This window comes from Aulostomus chinensis, chromosome 2 (assembly GCF_037954235.1).
Source record: "Aulostomus chinensis isolate RoL2024-O1b breed Wild chromosome 2, RoL_Achi_v1.0, whole genome shotgun sequence".
In the NCBI taxonomy this organism is placed as follows: Eukaryota; Metazoa; Chordata; class Actinopteri; order Syngnathiformes; family Aulostomidae; genus Aulostomus; species Aulostomus chinensis.
This window is the reverse complement of record NC_141321.1, coordinates 9,331,203-9,350,963: the sequence shown is the minus strand read 5'-3', so window position 1 is coordinate 9,350,963 and position 19,761 is coordinate 9,331,203. Positions and strand designations below refer to the sequence as shown.

The following is a 19,761-nucleotide window of genomic DNA, read 5'->3' as shown; positions in this document are numbered from 1 at the left end:
CTGGTCAATCACTAAATCTTGAAGAGCCTCGATACTGACGTGGATTTTTGTCTTCTCTCTGGAACTAAATCCCATGAGAGGACCAGAAGGAGACGGAGGTTTGTCTCTTTCTGTCCTGTCATCCATTGCTGTGGTCTTTCAGTCCCGCACCAAATAATTGATTTTATTTATCTAAATTTGTTTGTGAATAACTAAGACGCACCTGGACGTGTCACATTTGTGTTGTAGAAAGACTGAGCCGAACACAGGAATCAAGGCAAAAGTCGGCCAAGTTATTTTAGCCTTCAAATCCACAAAAATGCAATAATAGAGCTCAGTAACAACAGGAACAACAAGAACACAGCAAGTATTCTGAACGGACGACGAAGGGGGAATGCAATGCTGAGACTGGACCGGAGAAACTGAAAGGAGGATCTGATGAGGACAGAGGCCATCAACTGGACTAAGACACCACTGAGTAAATGACTCAAGATGGGTGGTGTGGGGAATCTTCATGGTTGAGGACGTCGGATTCACTGGTAAAATACAGGTGAAGAAAAGAAATGCGCAGAATGAAAGAGCACGAACACAGGAGGGAAGAGTTAAAAGATAAAACAGGAAATACCCCACAAGACACAGAAGCACTGGTGACTTTCTCAGTTTACAAAGGCTAGACTTTTCTGTGTGTGTTTGTTGGCTCGACTGCAGCAGCTACGCTGGCTGGAAAGAGGGCACCGGAGGCCTGTACCACACAAATAATGTGTTAGCAAGGTGTCATAACTTTAACTCTTCCTAGTTTTGTTTTTTTAGATTCTTTTCTTTTCTTACATGCCACAAACACATCTATGCAATGAAGCAAAAAAAAAAAAATGCTTCATCATTATGGTGCCATCTGCTTTCCATCTGGCCTTCTTCTGCGCCAACTGTGTGGCTTCAAAACTGTATTCAGAGATTATAATCCTCATATTTATAAAGGACTATGCTTTGTTCTCCTCGAGTGAGGTATGCAGCTGTAGCCATCTTGATTATCTGGTTGATAATCACCTTTGTGATGTCGCTGATCCATGATTGAGGTTGTTTGGTTTTCACAAGCCAGCTGAATTCAAGATTGTCTGGTTTTGATGAGCTTGCTGGGTGATACAGACCCCAGTTTGATGCTGGTTTGCTGTTTTAGATAATAATGAAGGGTTATGGCACGGACAAATAAGCTGTAGGTTAACAGATACGAACTGATTATCGACTAATACGCATTGATTACAGGCTTTTGAAGGGATTTGTTGACAAAAAGAAAGACGTAGCACCAAAAAGAAACTCTTAGAGATAGCATATCAAAACATGCAGACACACACACACACACACACACACACACACACACACACACACACACACAAACACACAGATTTTTGAAACTTGAAAAACAAACTGTTCGTGGGTAACTGATCACGCAGCAGGAAAACATAACCTTGACTACACAGGACGATATGCTAGAGACTTGACAGTTTTGGACCGTTGTGCTGTTGTTAGCCATCATTCGCTATAAGCTTCAAGCTAAATTAGCATCAGAATCTGACTCAGAAAAAACTTTATTGCCAAGTACAATTTTACACATACAAGGAATTTGTTGCGGTGCTGTTGATGCATGCAATCCAATAAATTAAACTAAATTCTAATTATACATGGCTGGCTAGTTCTGCATTCTGGAGTCACCAAGAAAGGATGTAGGAAGGGAAATACATCCCTGTGGTCTGATATTTGTAAGCATTTAAAAAGAGAAAATACTCTTGGTTGCGATATTATTTAAAGTTTTGATTTAGTAAGCAATAACTGAAATATTCTCCAAATTTTTCTGAAGAATCCTGTGCCTGGTTGAGGCAGTTCACACTTTCTTTTTCATCGCTTGCTGTACTGCCCGAGCATGATGGGAGAGGAAAAGAAAGTAAAATAAATCAGCATGGGACTGTAAGTCTGTTATTTGCCTCATAAACACAAGTGACATGAGTTTATCCAAGCACAGAGTGTATTACACCAGGGGAAGGTTCTTTTGGGGTAAAATTAACTGTGTTGTTATCCAGTTACACCGCAGTGTTGATGGAACATAAATAAAAAACAAATCTCAGGTTTTGCTGACGCTACAGAGTGAAGTGGAGCTCTTCACCGTGATTGACACTCAAATACCTTGTTATTGAGTATTTGTATACAAGGATTATGAGTGATATCAACATTTATGTTTGTTGCAACCAGATAAGATGAACTGATGGACAACACCAACAATTCTGACCCACACGACAACAGTTTCCAAACTGTTGCCGTGCCTGTGAGCCAGGCTGTCCTGTGAGCATGTTCGCCCCCCCGACCTCCCCACATTCCCCCAACAATGAAGATCTGATTACAAGCTAAAATCATGTGTACTGCAAGGAAAGATCTAGACATTTTTGCTGTAAAGGGTTAGCTTTTACATTACAACTTCACTGCTCCGGTTATAAATGGTGTTCAGATCAGCATCATACAAGACGAGTCCACACCAGGGGGTATGTGCATCACCGCTGCATGCAGGGCTTAGCAAATGTGCTTGTTGTGACCTTGCAGGCCGCAGACCTGCATGGAGGAGCAGACGCTGGTATAAACAGAGTCCCATTCAGACTCAGGACTCCGTGCTGGGAGAGTCTCTGGAGTCTCCTGAAGCCTTGAAAAAAGTCTGGACTGTTTTAACATATTGATGTTTTTGTAATACAAGTGTTAACATGATGTATTGCATCCTGACAAAATGAATGCACAACAAATGTGCAAAGAAACAAAAGTATTAAGTAATGACGTCAAAACAAGTACTTCAGGATATACAGTATTAACTCCAGAAGGCGTTAATGAATACGACGTGAAGAACATTTAAGTGTGTATCAATGCGTGACTTATTTATTTGTTCTTTTTGGACAAACATGTCAGTGATTATAGTCGATGTGACATCATCTTGTGCTTCTAACACATTAATTATACATGGTTGCTAGCGATTGCAGCAACATAGACTTTTTAACCGCTGTGAACAAAAGTAGATGGTGTTGATGCAAATCAGCTCCACCTTCAACCACAGTGAGGGTAGTAACGGCAGATTGGTGCTGTTTTTTTAACCCATAAAAAGAAGATGGCAGCTTTGATTTGTAAAAAAATTACTAAATAAGTAAATAATGTAGATTATCAGGCCACGTCACTCTCTTGGCAGTTCTCTGTGGCCATGTGCAATTCCAAGTGGCTTAGGCCACCAGGGAGGATAGAAGTGGACTCAGCCAGATGGAGATTTCTTCATTTCACAGTGAGATTAATTCACCTTGGATCAGCCACACCAGGTGACTCGTTCCAACCTCGTCTAACCTCTCGTGACTGATAGGTAGAAAGTAGGTTTATGAAAGCACAATGAGGTGCAACATTTATAAAAAGGTGTGTTAGTGGCTAAAATTATGAATATCCAGGCAGCTTCACAGTAATGAGCTCTGATGGAGAACAGAGGCAATCAATTGTTCTGAGGAATGAAATAATGTCTGATACTGGAAGACCTGAAGACGGGAGATCTCCTCCTCCCTACGAGTAGTTGGTGGCACTTCATCTTTTACAGCAAGATCTCATAAATGACTCATAATTGGACGTATCAGTAGATAGCTTAGATAGCTTAATTTACACACCAACCACAACCCTCATTATATCCCAGCAACACAATTTAGATCGCAAAGAAGGCGAATCACTCCTCCCGTGGTTAGATTCACTGCTGCTTCATTCAGCCTGACCTACCTTTCTTTTTCATCGACGAAAGTGAGGTTGAAGAACTATGAGAGAACAAAATTAATACATCCAGTTCTAGAATATTCACTGACTGCCCCTGCATGTGTTCAAGTGCAGGTATTTCACGCGTCTCTTTCTTAGAGAAATCAGTGTTTATTCACACAACTGCATGAGGTCGCTAGTCAGGAAATAGTTAGCAAATGTTGCTAAAGCGTCTTAAGAAACCAGCGCTATCTATTTTCTGGTGAAGCCAGTCTGGAAGCCATTGACGTTAGGAACGAAAAACACATGTAATTAAAGATATCAACGGAACTAATGATTTACACACACACACACACACACACACACACACACACACACACTCCTCTCTCCCTCTCTCTCTCTCACACGCACACAGAAGCTCAGCTGAATGTCGGCATTGCACCAACACACTACTTGCCAACAGACATTCTGGGGATGCCAGAAACTAATCTTAGCCACCACACGGTGCCAGTTGGCCTAATAATAGTGTGGATTAGAAGCTCGTTTGTGCTATGAGGTAATGTGATGAATGTGAGGTATCCAGCGCATGCAGGGCTACAGTTTGTTTTGCAAGCGCAAATTAATGGGACACCAAAGGAGAGGTAGAGTAGATCACAATCTTTCTGTGAAAAATGTCCAATAATCTGGGGGCTGAGGCAGTGATGCAGCCTGTCAACTCGGTGTTTCGCAGCTGTAATGGACTTGACCTCTTGATGACAGCTATATAGATTCTAAGTGTTTGACGGAAAAGAAAATATGGCTCACTGATATTTTGAAAGGTTTAACAATGCAATTTAAAAACCAAAATGTTACGTTACGTTAATCCGCTTGCACGGACAATGTGAAGTCACCGTGATAGTTTGACTTTCTGAAAAAGAGCAATTAATTCACTTATCTGACCTTCAAAGCTGTTCAGCTCGGGTTGGAACAAACATGATGAGAATGTAATGGTTGTATTTCTAAACTTATACATTAAAATGCAAATACAGTCTGCGCTGAGCAAAGTCTTACCACTTTTCTCCACCTGCAGCCACGTGTTGCTGGACAGTGTATCCAAACTGAGCTTGTTTGGGACCCTTGATGATCCTGTGTTTTTTTGTGTCGATATTGAAGCACTCATGGAATCCTAGACAGAGAAAAAAACAATCTTTTATTTTCAGTAGCAATATCACAAATGTGTCTGCATCCTGATTAACTGATGATTTATTTGACTCCTACTCCGCTTGTCAGACCCTGACAGGATGGAATTAATGAATCATATAGAGGCTAGGCTGCTTCTCACAGTTGACCGACATTCCTCCAGCAGACGTTTCTCTCAGATCCAAAGCTGGAGACGGTTAAAACAACATTGACGTTCCTCTTAGCCAGTTCCTTAAGAAGGTCCTGACATTAATATGGCACATTTATGAGTAAAGGAGTTTGAAAGGCCAGCAGATCAGATTATGGTTAGACTGAGCAACTTCCAGGTGTGAATGTGTGTAACTGTGTGGATGTGATCAGGGTGTTCCTGCAAAAAAAGAAACAAACAAAAAAAAACAACAAAAAAACCCCCTATCCTTTAATTAATGCATATAAACACAGAATCTGTAGACGAGGGAGGAAATGTCGTGACAAGGAAGCTTCTGTTTTCTGTTTGAGTTGCTTCGGCCAGTCACGTTTGTGTGGACTTTGGTTCCACACATGTAAACAGGCCGTGTGGGGTAGAAAAAGTTGGAACGCACTGGTTGAAATGCAAGGTCGGAAAATTTCTGTTTAAGAAGATTCAACAAAGCGTCTGTAGTGGTTTTAAACTTGTAACGGAGAATAACTGGCTACTTTTGAAACAGTCCGTTCTTATTTGTCATCCTTCAACTCCGTGCAAACCTCTCAAGTGGGTGTAGAGACTGTAAACAATGAGCGGTGGACGGAACAAAGAACCCTTGGACTGATATCTGCCGGCTCCACCAGAACCTTGAAAGCCTCTTCTGAGATTGCCCCTGAATAGATAATTGTTTAAAAAAGGAAAGGGGAAATCGCATCTAATTGCAACTGTATTTATAAGAAAAAATGATTCATTCAAAAATATATAACTAAGGCCAACCTCTTAATGTAGCTGCGCCACAGAAACAGTGCCAGTGGAAATCCATCAGGATTCTTTTTTGTGGTTCCCTGGTTCAACCGTGTCGTTACACCAGATTTGGCTGGTTGGCCCAATCCATGATGTCTCAATAACCTTTACCACGCATTTCTGGTGGTTACCTTAACTATGACCATTTTAAAAAGTCAGTGAGTAACGATGAAATTAAGTTTTTAACAACATTAATCAACACCTTAAGTGCTACATTGTTGAACCAGGGGCCGTGAAAGGGCCTCTGACTCTCTGCTGCTTCCATGGTGCGCTGACACATAATTTTGACAGATTCGCCGCTGCCAAGTAATGCAGTGTTAAGAGGTTGTGGTCATTTTACATATTCCTATGAGTTGGGGCTGCCAGATATGTTCAGTTGATTTATTGCGTGATCTGACAGGAAATAAGAGAGGAAGGAACAAAAGATGTCATGAGAGCTCTGATCAAAGCAAATCTGTTTCTTCATTTGTGTCTCTCATGTCCTGTGACAGCTCCCCCGCTGGAAGGCGGTGGGAGGGAAGAACTGCGGGTACCTGACCTAAACGCAGATCACACAAAGATTTCTACATGTCAGCAGGCTGCCCACCATGGCTTACTAATGTTGAAAGCATCAGTCCTCTTTTAAATTTCCATCAGAAGAGCAGTGAAATGTGTGAGGACCCGGAGGTGATGAGATTCGCTCTTGGCCGCCAAGAAGGGAAAGAACGTAACTGTCCACCACACAGACTTCCCCTCCATCCATCTCTCTGCTCGTCTGTCCTCCCAGACGCCAGAGCTCTCAGGATCTGTCTGCTCCCGCGATGTTTCAGCTTCTGTAAGGTCAACGATGGTTTTGGCCTTTTCACCAGAGCTCTGCTACACTCATAATATACCAAATATGATGTGGACTAGAAAGGGAAGGCAGAGTGTAGTTTGTACTTAATGGGTCACAGTGTTTGGTTTTGAAGGCGTTTTTAACAATCCTTATAAAATATGTGTTTTCAGTCGCACAGCTGAGATGAAAGCACAAAGGCTTCTGCGCCCCCCCCCACCCCATCTCTGCTGCTCTTGTCCACACACACACACACACACACACACACACACACACACACACACACACACACACACAATGGAGCTTATTCAATCACGGAGCCTCACACTAAACGTCCCCTCTCCCAGCTTCGGCCCCATCTGTGAGGCTCCGGGGTCACGGCAAGTCAAGTGAGCCCTTTTTTCCCTGCTAGGGAAACTTCTGCTGAATTCAAACAACAAGGTGAAAGCATGAACAACATGCAGAATTCAAGTCAAACCACAGCAGATGCCAGCTGGTGTCGGCCCTGGTTAAAGCAGAGCTTGTCCTTGAACAATTAAACTCTCCTAGTACCTAATGAACCAAATAATGTGATCCTGCACCCTTGGTTAGTTTTGTCGATTGTGTGACCTGAAACAGAAGTTTAGCCCCGATACTGTTGCTGTGTTATTGTCGTTGGGAAAACAATGTGACTTTTGTCATCTTGTCAACAATTATAACTCAATATTATTGGAAATGTCAAACCGTTGTTTGCAAAGTGGAAATTGAAAGCAGTCGTTAGTGAGTTCTTAAAGGGATCATTTGCTACAAGGAATTATCGTGATGCCTTATTGCACAAGGGAACCTTGGCTTGACTGGGATCAGTCCCTGGAACTCCACCCAGTGCTGAGTGTGTCACTGTGTTGTGAAGGCGCTGCAGCTGCGCTCTTAGGTACTGAAGTCACCAGATCTGCCAAAAGTAAACGTGGAATTCATTTAAAATATTGAAGGGAGCACACAAGGTAATGTCAACTAAAGAGATGATTCAGCGTAAATAGAGACTCAAATTGATGCGTCCAATATTTTGTGTGATCATTTATTTCACTCTGGAGTTGCTACTTTTTTCACTTTTTTGAAACTTCCTCCCCCGCAGCTCATCGGCCGCCCCACCCAGGAAGCTCTTTCGCCCGCTTCCATCAGTCTTCTCAGTCTTTCTGTCACCATGGCTTCAGACACCTCTACATTTACTCCATTTAGCTCACGCGAAGGAAGTTAGCGTTTCCTTTTTTCTTATAATCAGGGTAAAAACAGCACCCTACGCTTTTCTAACTGATTTATATTATGGAATATGAAGATGTCAGCAGATGTGACACGTGGGCCGAGTGGAACTGCAGCCTCCAGAGTTTGTTCCATCCTCCTCTCCTCAGACACGTTCTTCTTCGCTCTAACTCTCCGTGATGGAGATGAACCTTGCCTGCTCTCAACTACCTTTGAATCTTGATCTTTCACATCCCGAGGAATCAAAAATATTTTTGAAATGGCAGAACTCATAATCTAGGTCAACATATTCGGGTGAGGTTTAGTCTCAATGAGAAATTATTATTTGCGCGATGACTGCAGAGGAGTGAGTGTTTTATTATTTCAGTAGGACAAATAAAATGTAGATAATTTTGTGCGGAAGCTTTATGTTATACTCATGTGACGTTATGGTTGAGAAGTTCTCCAGGGTAGAGCTCCAACTCAGCTGCACTTTGTTGAACAGGAGACAGATTTATTTGTTTGGGTGCGCAGTTGTTTAAAGATTCAGAGAGCTTTTTCTCTGAGCAGCTGTCTTCTGTTTCTCAACAGAAATATGACGTTATCTTCATTCCTTAGATAGCGAATATGTAGGAGTGTTAATAAGCAGAAACACACTGGGAACCAAACATCTACTCCCACGGTTCCTCAGAGAGGAAACCTGGGACTGAAGCTGAGGCCTGCGAGCTGCCTGAAAACACATGAGTGAGTGACAGCCACCGACTGAGCACGTCATTCATGTTTATAAATCATGCGAGCAAAGGTCGTCACACCTGATTGGTGGAACCATAGAACATTTGCTCTGTTTCATTATCTAAACAAATAGCCATCATCGCCACGCAGGCTCCTCGCATAAATATTGACACATTCTCCACGTCGCTCATTTCCTGTTGTATGAAAGATTCACATGTTCAGCTGGTGTTTGATCCTGCCCCCGAACAGCCTCCTGAGGTTTCTCTTTACCCAGACATTAAAGGGTTGACTGAAAATAGATCATTGGGAAAAGAAATGCGTATAGAAAAAAAAATTAGCCCTTTTTAGTAGCATGAATCATTTATACAAATGTAGGTCAGCGGACTGTATCATTAAATCCCTCCAGCATGCCGGGTTTCTCAACTGTAGCACTTTAGCTAGCAGATTGAATGCTGCTATGATTTTTTTTTTAATGCGTTGAAAATTAATTTCCGGAGAAACAGCCGTAGAAGGGGTCTTACCAAGAAATGAGTGAAAGCAAAGACAGGGACAGGAAAAAGTGTCAGGGTGAAAGCATGAGAATGGAGGGGATCCATTTTCCATTTCAAGCTACTACTGTGGCAGAGCAATTTAATATTCCCAGTAATATCAGCAGCTTCTAATGCAAGGTCAGGGTCTTGTTGGGTTTCCTGTGTACCGGCGTCTGTGCCCAGATAAATAAACCTCAGGCCGGTGGCTGCCGGTGCGACCCACATTAGTTCGCTGCTGCCTTTGGCCTTACACCAAGCTGCAGGAGCTCCACCACAGACCCACTGACAAAACGCAGCCGTCAGATTGCAAACTGCTGACTTACACGCCTGGTGCAGAGTGGTACGGTATACATATGTATACATTTATAAAGAAACGTATGGTGCATCATGATGCTTTGTCATGTTTACTGGTTTTTAATGCGTCTTTACTCTCTATTCTGGTATGTCAGTGAAATTGTGAAGACACTGTTATGACTAGTGATATGTGGCCAATTGCACAATTCAAAAAAAAAAATGTGAGAACAGAGTCGCCACATAAAACAAATCTCAAAAGCCACATGGTGCACTATTTTTCCATTGATCTATTCTGGGTGTCTGTTACAAAGGTTTTCCCCCAAAAGATACATAACAGTGGACAAATGCTGCGTTCTTTCAAAGATTTTGGCACCTTCATTCACTGTTGCGCCACGCCAACGTAAATAATCTGGGAGGCACGGGGGTATCTCAATCCAGATGTTCCCCAATACACAACAGCCAACCGGGCAAAGCTTTACAAGCTGTTAACCCTCTAAGCCAACAACAGGCTCTCCAGGCACTCAGACCCCAACTATCACATCCACGCAGCTGTCAAGATATCAACATGCAGCGAATGGTACATTTACAGGCTGTGGACTGAGTCAGAGGTGGAGCTCTGTAAACTTTATCAGTTTATGAGAAAGTATTTTCAAGTAACTTATGAGGACAGGTTCTTACATGAAACTCCCCAAGGACATCCGCTACCAGCATAACATGGCTGAGAGCCGTCAACACTGATATCTGTCAGCTTGAAGAAATCCCTCATTCTGGTCTAAACAAAACTTTGATCAGTTGATTCTTGGGCTGAGTGTTGCACAGACAATAATGTGTGAAACACAACCTCTGGCCTATTTTGTTGGCAGGGAAATGAAAAGTCCCTGAGGGATTAGAAACATTTTCACAGAAATAATTGTCTTTGAAGGTCACAAGATTTATTTGGTTCATCCAATACTTGTTCATCAAGAGAAGAGGAGAATATCAGGACCACCGACCAAGAGCATGCAGCCGGTTAGCTTAGCTTAGCTCACAAACACAGGAAACATAGACTCTTTTTATTTCCAGGGAATGCACTGAAGTTGTCTGGATTGTTAAAAAAACAAACAAACAAAAAAAAAAGAAATCAAACATGAAAAAAAGAAAAGGAGTATCAATTCCAAGAGAGAAAAACACTTATCGTCGGTCACAGCCGACAGTTTCCCTCTTCTTGCTGTTTCTATTTATATGACATGGTGTTAGTCAGTTATCTGATGGGATCATCAGCCCCAAAGTCCCAGGAATCTACAAACAATGGACTGACGCCTGGTTCTCATGCGCCTGACTGAACATCTCATTCCACAGTCAGCATCACGTCTGTCTCCACAGACTCCAGCTACAAGGTCAGCGTCTCCCTCGCTGACCATCGCTCCAAGTCCTGCTTCCAACAAATTCCAAAATCAAACTAAATATTTAGAAAAGACATTTCCTCTCCTCTACTCGTTGTATTATTTACACATTTTTTTCTCCTTTAAAAGACCTCCAAGCATATAAACCCCAGTAGTTCTACTTCAGTACTGGCATGAGGTGAGTACATGCACATCGCCTGAACAGATTAGAATGGAGGCTCTGTTTGCTTCTGTATTCAAGACACCAGCAGGTCCATTTTCATATTCTGACTGATATGAGGGACGTGTCAAGAATTACCATAGCAACGAAACTCAAACAATTCATTAACAAATACGATACCACAGCGTACCATTCATACCATGCCATAGCATAGCATAGCATAGCATAGCATATTGTACCATACCATTGCATACCATGCTTTACCAAACCATACTGTACTACTACCCTATGGTATGGTACCGTGCTGTACTGTACCATGAATTTGGAGAAAAATTTATGGACACGAGCACATTCCCCACTAGAGTTTCCTATCTTTGTGTTATCGTGGACCACAGAGAGGAAAATGGGCTTCATTCATAAGGAGGTTTTCCTTTCTATGTCAGTGACATTTCCTACTGTGGTGACTCCAGGAGTCACATCAGCCTCATACTGTAGTTTTAACCTAAAGCTCATGGAGACCAGCCACCAGAACACTTCTGGTCTGGTGTGGCTCTGAACGAGGTGAACTGGTTCAACTGAATGTGCCAGCTGGTTGTACTCCTTCACATTAGCATTCTCGCTCACACAGCTGGATAAGGAAGACCTGGGTTCAACCGGACTATATGTTTGAGAGTAAACAGATGTTTTGGACAGATTTGCTGATGTTAGTAGTCACTCTCCATTTGCTTTCTTTATTCCAGAGTCAGCAAGTCATGAATGACAAATAAAAAACACAAAAAACAAACACAGTCAGAGGAACTTTTAGGGGGAAGTGCATACCTCAGCCAAGGCAACATGACATCATCAGCACTTCTAAAATTCAACAGTTCCATCATCCTACTGAACTTCATCACAGTCCCTCTTCATCTATACAAGACAAGCCAAGACGATGCTGGTGATCACATGACCTCCTTGGGTAAGGCAAACAGTAAAACCCACATCTTTTAAGCCACCGCCATGGGGGGGGGGGGGGGGGGGGGGGTTCAGAGAGCCCCTGAACAAAATGGGTGAATAAAGCATCATTGTTTAAAAAACCCAATATGATTGCAGTCTACAGTAGTGAACAGTATATTAAACTTGAGCAGTAGAATTTATCATATTATAATTTTATAATTTTGTCTTGTACCTGCAACAATTATGAATTGATTCATTGGATCCATGTTGGAAAAAATAACAACTTGACGTTCTGTACTGATGGTTTTGGTGCCCGTTCTCTCTCTCTCTCTCTCTCTCTCTCTCTCTCTCTCTCTCTCTGTTGCTGCTATAGTGATTTCACTGGTAATTGACCACAGTTCTGGCTGACACCCAAACCTCTGCAGCCGTTGGATTCTTGACTGCAAAAAGATAACATCACCTTTCTTTTCCGAGGGCATGTCTGCTACCAATGAGGCACAGAGCACCTCTGTAGACAGCATATGCTCCCACACTCTGTCTCTTCCCGTGATAATATCAGACTATATCAGAGGCTAGTCACACAGGCAGCCATTCATTCATTCCAAATATTGCTGCTCTGCAAAGCACTGAATATTTGCACAAATCCAGATTCCAAATTCTGTAAAAATCAACAAGAGTGAAGACGTTTCCCTAAAGTTGTGAGAAGTTGCTTTTCTTCAGTCTAGTTGCTCAAGTCCACCTCTCACTCTCTCACACACAGACGTCTCAAAGTTTCCAGTTACTGTTAAAATGGGTCAAACTACATTTATAGTACCGTTATTATACAGCAAAGCTTCGAGGAGGAAACCAGATTTAAACGGCATAACAACACCAGCAGGCAAGGATGCAAACACACACCCACACACACACACACACACACACACACACACAACATACACTCCAAAACACACCCACACTTAAACACCTTTCACTCACCTAACTGCTGGCTGCAGATCCAGAGCAGGAGGAAGCAGAGGTACTCCATATGTTTGCCGGCGCAAGTGTGCATGAGTGTGTATGTGGTGGGCTGAGAGACCCAGTGGAGAGCACAGTTAAAGATCCCACTCTGATTGACTCCAACTCTTAGTTAAAGCGCTGCCTATATCTTGGAGAAGTAGGAGGGGACTACAGCTGGAGACGAAGGAGGACCACATTGACACAGCTGGCAGGAATACTGTTCCAGTCCTTTAACTGTCTGGCTGAGTTGAAGCTCTCACACGGCTCATCTTAGGCAGCGTTCTGATAGTACATGACTGTAGTGGATGTTCCTCATGATCCACAGGAGGGAGATGACATACGGAGATGTGAAGGTGGGACTGGAAAGGCCGTCTTTTCACCACAGGACTTGTGCACATGATAACGTACTCAAATGTAAGCGTGGAGACCGTATCCTGATCCAGGTGGGACATCAATACATGCTAAACATTCATAAAATTTCCAGCATCATCAAAATTAGAAGCGATACGAGTGTAACGACAGAAACCTTTCCTCCTTTCAAACCAAAAACGTCCTGTCAGACTCGAGCTGTGCACCACAAATGCTATCATCATGCTCCGACCACAAACTAACCAGCGTATTAACAGTGGAACGCAAATGTGGGGTTTCTATGTTACCTCATACCCTCGCTGTTGAACCATCCAATCCTGACGAGAAGGTATAATGATCCTGCTGACGTAAGGATACATACCTTGTGTACATTAGCTCTCCTGAAAGCCATTTGTGGTCATCTGGTAGGTCTCCGGTTCACTAGTTAACCACCGTATGTCACATTCATCTGGGTCCTTTCCTTACGAAGGCCTCATTTTCACTTTGGTTTGGAAAATGATTTTCACCCCAGCAATGAGATTACGTTCAAATGAAATGCAGCACGACTTTTTTGAAGGATACCCTGATGTATTAGGATCTTCTGTTTTGAGTGAAATTAGTTTCAGATGCAGACACAGAGCTATGAGCACCGCTACTTATTAAACCGCTGACAGTGGGCTCCATTTGATTTACTTGTAGGATTTGTGCTGTGGTATGACTAAAATGAGACTCGGCCTATAAGAAAGATATGAGAATTAATTTTAAAAATCCTAATATAACAATAATGCTTGCAATAAAAGTTGGATTTACTTCCACTAACAATCCCATCACATCTCCTCAGCTTCCCCTGCTGTCTGTAACTCTTTGAAACACAAGCAAATATGATCTGTGAGTCAAAATTATAGACTTCATTGCGTACTTCAATAATGCTAATATATCAACTTGTATAATCATGTTATGTTGTAGTTAGAAATCAGATGTAAACATCTGTCATTATTATTACAATTAATAATTCACTATTAATTGTCCACTTTTTTAATTCAAATTTTCCATTCAACCAGTCAGCCAATCAAATTTACAGTTGGTTATAGAAGTATAGACAGGGGCTGTTATACGGGAAGGGGGACTGACTTGATTGCATCAGCTGTACCAGTCCAGGAGGGGGCTACCCCCTGGGTATTAAAAAGTCAGGATGCAGGAAAGGTGAACAGAAACAGGAGCCTTGCGTATCTTCTATGAGTGCAACACAAACAGAAAAATGTCAGGCTAACGTACCTGTGAAACTCATCATTGATGTAATCCAGTAGGAATTTGTGAAATATCAAGATTTGATCTCCAGCCCTGAAATAGGAGGGATATACATCCTTGTCTCTCACAGAACGCTCTGTCTTGTCAACACAGACGAACCACAGGTCACGCAAATCAAGTCAGTGTTTACGCTTCAACGACTCAGAGGGAAAAAGAAAAATAATATAAATAAGACTTGCTTTCATCAAGGCTACTTAAAAGCTCATTGGTTGGTTTCCTCCTTCATCTGAAGACTGTGGCCTCCCTTTTTTCTTCTTTCAAGTCAGGAAATGAAGTCCTGCACCTACGACTGGTGCCTGCAAAGCTCTGGTGTGAATGTAACTGGTCAGCGTTCTTGAAAATTTTAATTTTTTCTTAGAGTAAGTGATATACCTGATCACATACACACATTTGCATTTGTCATTAGGACATTTCCACTGTAAAAACACACATACACACACACACACAAGCATCCTGTTGTTCATCCTGCTGATATTTTATGGCCCTCAAGACTGCGTGGTATACAAGGCTGCATCATATCACGAGGCAGACTAACGTAACAATAGAATCTTTAATAAGGCAGCATTCATTATCCATCTAACTCCAGCAGACCAAAATGTTCCTAAATTGGAGGGGAAATCAAGAGGTTATAGGGGTTTGGCAATCATGGTATAAAAGCATTCTCCTCCATAAACATAAAACGTTTCATAACAAGAATTGTTTCAACCAGCATTGTGGACACAAACTCAGAGCTCAAGAATCTCCCGCTGTCAAATGATGGATCCAAGAGAAACCTACAATTAAGATTAAGGTCTGGTGCTCTGAATGAAGGCAGTTCGCCAGTGCATTTGAAGGACTGGGGCTCCATATGTCAATGACTGGAGGACGAAGCTGTGGCGCGCGGTGGGGGGGGGGTGTTGGGGACCAAAGCGGAGCTGAAGGGAGTGTGAAATCTCATTCTTTTTCCCTCCTCCAGACCATTGTGTGTGTGAGCAGTGTGAAATCAATACTGAACAGGAGTCACACTTACCTCACCTCTCTACAACCCCTCAACACCATAGCACAACTGCAAGCAATTACCTCCATCACCCTCCGGGTTATCTGTTTGTGTGTAGTCTGTGTTCTCCGGGGACTAGAACAGGAGCTGTAGCCACAGACAGGACAAGTCCTCGGAGATCAGGCGTAAAGAGGCAAATAGCTAACCCCCATCAGAGTTCAGACTAGGAGCGATGTCTCGAGAGTCTCAGCGTCTGTCACCGACCATAACTTTGTCAAACCTGAGACCTCCAAGCCTGGCCTGTGTGGGTTTTGGGCTACTGCTTCTGAACTGCTTCTTTCCAGTGTGTCATCACTTAAGAATGGAGTCAGAAGCTGAGGCAGGAGATGAACGACGCAAAGCTGTAATGGCCAATTGCTGTTCTGTGAGCTTTATTTAAATCTGACTGCTTCTCTGTACTTTCAAGTGTTTTAAGGCAAGGCAAGGCAAGGCAATTTTATTTGTAGAGCCCGTTTTCACAAACAGTTTGTCTCAAAGGGCTTCACATGGCATCATAACAACATCCTCTGCCCTTAGACCCTCACATCGACTGAGGAAAAACTCCATAAAAAACCTTTAACAGGGAAAAATCTGAGAAACCTCAGGGTGAGCAACAGAGGAGGGATCCCTCACCCAGGACGGACAGACGTGCAGTAGATGTTGTTACAGACAAGAAAACCGTTTACAATACCAAAATGTGGGAAACACGGAAATGTTAATAACAGCTGAAGAAGGAAGCTTCTGGTAGGGGAGGCAGGGAGACCAAGCCAGCTTGATGGGGGACTGGATGGCAGACTGGTTAAGGTTTAAGGCAATGCAGTTCTTTTTTCTAGGACATGACTGTGTGCTGCTCTTTTCACAGTCCACTTAACACTGCAAAACACAAGAAACTCAGAGAAAAGGTTCAATCTGAAGACCCCGTTTCACTCCTCAGCTAACTGCTAGCGAGGACTGAGTTTGCTCATCAACGTTCCAGCTTGTCAAGTGCATGTGACCTGGACAGCTAAAGCTGCATATGCGCAAGCACCTGGGAGTTGGGTCAGATTCAGGCCGAATCACATCCCTACAATATACAAATAACTCCAGAACATCATGGAGTCCGGGAAAGACCACTTCCTGTAAATGGTCTTGGTGTAGTTCCTTTTAAGTGCTATTTTCCAATCTGACCAAACAAAATATTGCCTCCGGGAAAACAGACCACAGTTTAGTTCATCCATCCTAACAACGCAGGTTTGTCACGAGGGGGAAGAACACACACAGGAAGCACAGCTGGTCAGCACACAGAGCCAGTGTTATGTTTTCAGTTTATGAATTTGATATGGCTGATCTTTTTGCAACTGCGCGATCCTACGTACCACACATTACGTGTAACCCAGGGTGGAACCCCTCGCTGTCAGCTGATTGTGTTGGCCCCCAGAGATGCTGAACGAGCGGGGCAACGACCAGGACAGCTTGGTGGGATGATGCGGGGATGCATGGAACAATTCGAGGGAATGATGGAAGAAAAAGGACAAAAAGTCATCAGTTAGAAGAACAAGGGAAAAGCCTCCTCTGCTTTAAGATGCACAAAAACATGACTCCAAACCATCTGACTTTTGCGGCTCAGCATTTTTTAGACACTTTGGTTGCTGAGGTATTGAATCTCAGTGGAGGTGGAAATGTTGGCACAAGGGGCAGTTCTTCATCTGGTCTTTGCTCTGGATTAACTAAATAAACACTGAACTACAAAAGGAGAGAGGACGGAACCTGGCCTGTGTGGATCCACAAAATTTTATAGGCAATTAAACATTTTGGCGAGTACAATGGTCCAGATCAGGAGCCCCTCCATTGCTTTCGTTTGCCAGAATATGTGGCAGTTGGGCCTTGTGGTATTTGTCCAGTCTTTTCTTGAGGAATAGAACCTGCCACATGCACCTTTGCACACTGTTGGTGTTTGAGCAGTAACTTAAAAGAAAAACAAAAACAAAACTCAGCTCTACTATTGAAACAATCACAAAGAAAAGCCAGCCTTGAAAAAAGATTGTTTTGTGGACAAATGACCTTAGATCAACTCGATTTTCCTTGAGGCTAAAAAAGGAAGCCAACTGTTGTTACTGCATAGCATCAATTACATGCACAAAGGCTTTTATTGTGAGAAGACAAAAGACACAAAGGCCAGCATCTCCACGAGGAATGACTTCCCCAAAAGTGCGGGAGATCTGACTCAACGAGACATCAAGAAGCAGACTTCATCCTCGGAGTCACTAATGATGAGGCGCTCAAATGCCTCTCCTCATCCTGGCCTGTAATGGCTACACTCCCATATCCTTTGAAGGCCTCCTCTGTTTTCCGCTGCTGCCTACGACACTTCTTGGACGTCCTTCTTCAAAACATCTCTACTTTGACTGTTCACACTGAAGCTTATTACCCGTGGAGATGTTCCTTTCCACGAGGCACAGCCAAGTAAGGCACGAGTAGGAAGAAACAATGGATGTTTTTTTTCTTTTTTTAACGTGTTACATCACATACTCCAACTGCTCCATGGGGCTTTTTCAAAATAGTTTTTGGACCTCTATCATCTTCAGTGAGGACAGCAGGAAGACAGAGCCCTGCATAAAGCATTAACCTGGAGAAAGAGTTGGGAGGTCATAACTTGTAAAGCTCTCTGTCAAGAATTACACACAATAAAATACATGAACCAAACAAGAAGTGTGTAGTGTGTGGTACTCACAGACACACACAGACACACAGACACACAGACACACACACACACACACACACACACACACACACACACACACACACACACACACACACACACACACAGGAGTCAATTGCTTGTGAGTTTAGTATCACTAGGGACCCTTTCTGTCTTCTGAGGTGGCTGAATTGACAGTTTTAATAGTAAATTAAGCAAGAAATGAAAATAATCAGGTCCACTACCTCCGTAAGAGGAGTGAAGCATTCCGCTGGGTCTGACTAATACACGTAAATAAACATCAGCACTAAAATGTGATTGTGATATTTATAACGAGATGGTCGGCCAAAGTTGAAGTAACACAAATCAAAGCAATGTGAGCGGATTCAGATGACGAGAACTTGAGTGACAGAATGCAAGCTGGAAGGAATTTGGTGGTTTTCATGCTGCCATGCAGAAACCCAAGCAAATGTCAACTGTGTTTCACAAATTCACGGTGGTAAAGGTTCCAGTGCTTCCTCCAGCCCCTCTTGTTCTAAATGTACGTAACGAGTATGCAATCAGGATTGCTCTATTGTAAAGAGACGTGAGTCCTCCACCTCAAAGAGTACACAGTAGCCAGTGTATTAACCTGTGTGCGTGTAAGTGCATGTGTGCGTGTATGTACGTGTGTACGTGTGTGTGTGTGTGTGTGTGTGTGTGTGTGCATGTGTGTTTTGAAGTGAAAATTGTTTCTTTTCTGCTATGTATTTATTTTGGTGTTTGGCATTTAGAACAAACTGTATCAGGGGTGATAGTTCAACCTCAGATCTACTTTGAGTTTCTAGCGCTGGATCAGACGATGCAAATTTTGATTTTGATGTAATTTCACCACATTCTCACTGTCATATCTGAGTAGATATGAACATCAGGAACCACAGTGGTCAGCACTGTGGCCTCACAGCAAGAAGGTTCCAGGTTCCAGTCCTGGCTCCAGCACAGGATCTTTCTGTGTGAGTCTCCATGTTCTCCCTGTTCCTGTGTGGGTTCTCTCTGGTACTCCAGCTTCCTCCCACAGTCCAAAGACATCAAGAGAGGACGAGGCTGATTGATACTCTAAATTGACCGTAGGTGTGACTGTGAGAGTGAATGGTTGTCTGTCTCTATGTGTTGGTCCTGTGATGGACTGGTGACCTGTCCAGGGTGAACCCCGCCTCTCACCTGAAGGCTGCTGGGATAGGCTCCACCCCCCCCATGACCCTTAACAGGATAAGCAGTAGAAAATGGATGGATGGATGGATTGATGGATGGATGGATCGATTGATAGATGGATGTATGGACCTATCAATGTTACCAAAAACAAGTGTCTTTGTACGATGAAGTGTGATATAATAATGAGGCGTCATGGCAGCAGTCCTTTCAGCCTAATTAACCTGACCATTCCTATTACAAGCAGGCAACATATTAATTGACACTGACCAATATGATGACAGAGTTTTGTCTCAG

General features: G+C 42.9%; 1 protein-coding gene across 1 annotated transcript in view; it reads right to left on the bottom strand.

Annotated features, from left to right (window-relative positions):
• Positions 1-13,115, bottom strand: part of itga11a (integrin, alpha 11a) — a 53,391-nt gene extending 40,276 nt beyond the window's left edge. The window contains exons 1-2 of the mRNA XM_086193569.1: positions 12,908-13,115; positions 4,780-4,894 (exon numbers count right to left, since the gene is read on the bottom strand). Coding sequence (XP_086049695.1) covers positions 4,780-4,894; positions 12,908-12,980 — 188 coding nt within the window. The 5' untranslated portion in view covers positions 12,981-13,115. The remainder of the gene's footprint in view (positions 1-4,779; positions 4,895-12,907) is intronic.
• Positions 13,116-19,761: the final 6,646 nt, after the last annotated feature.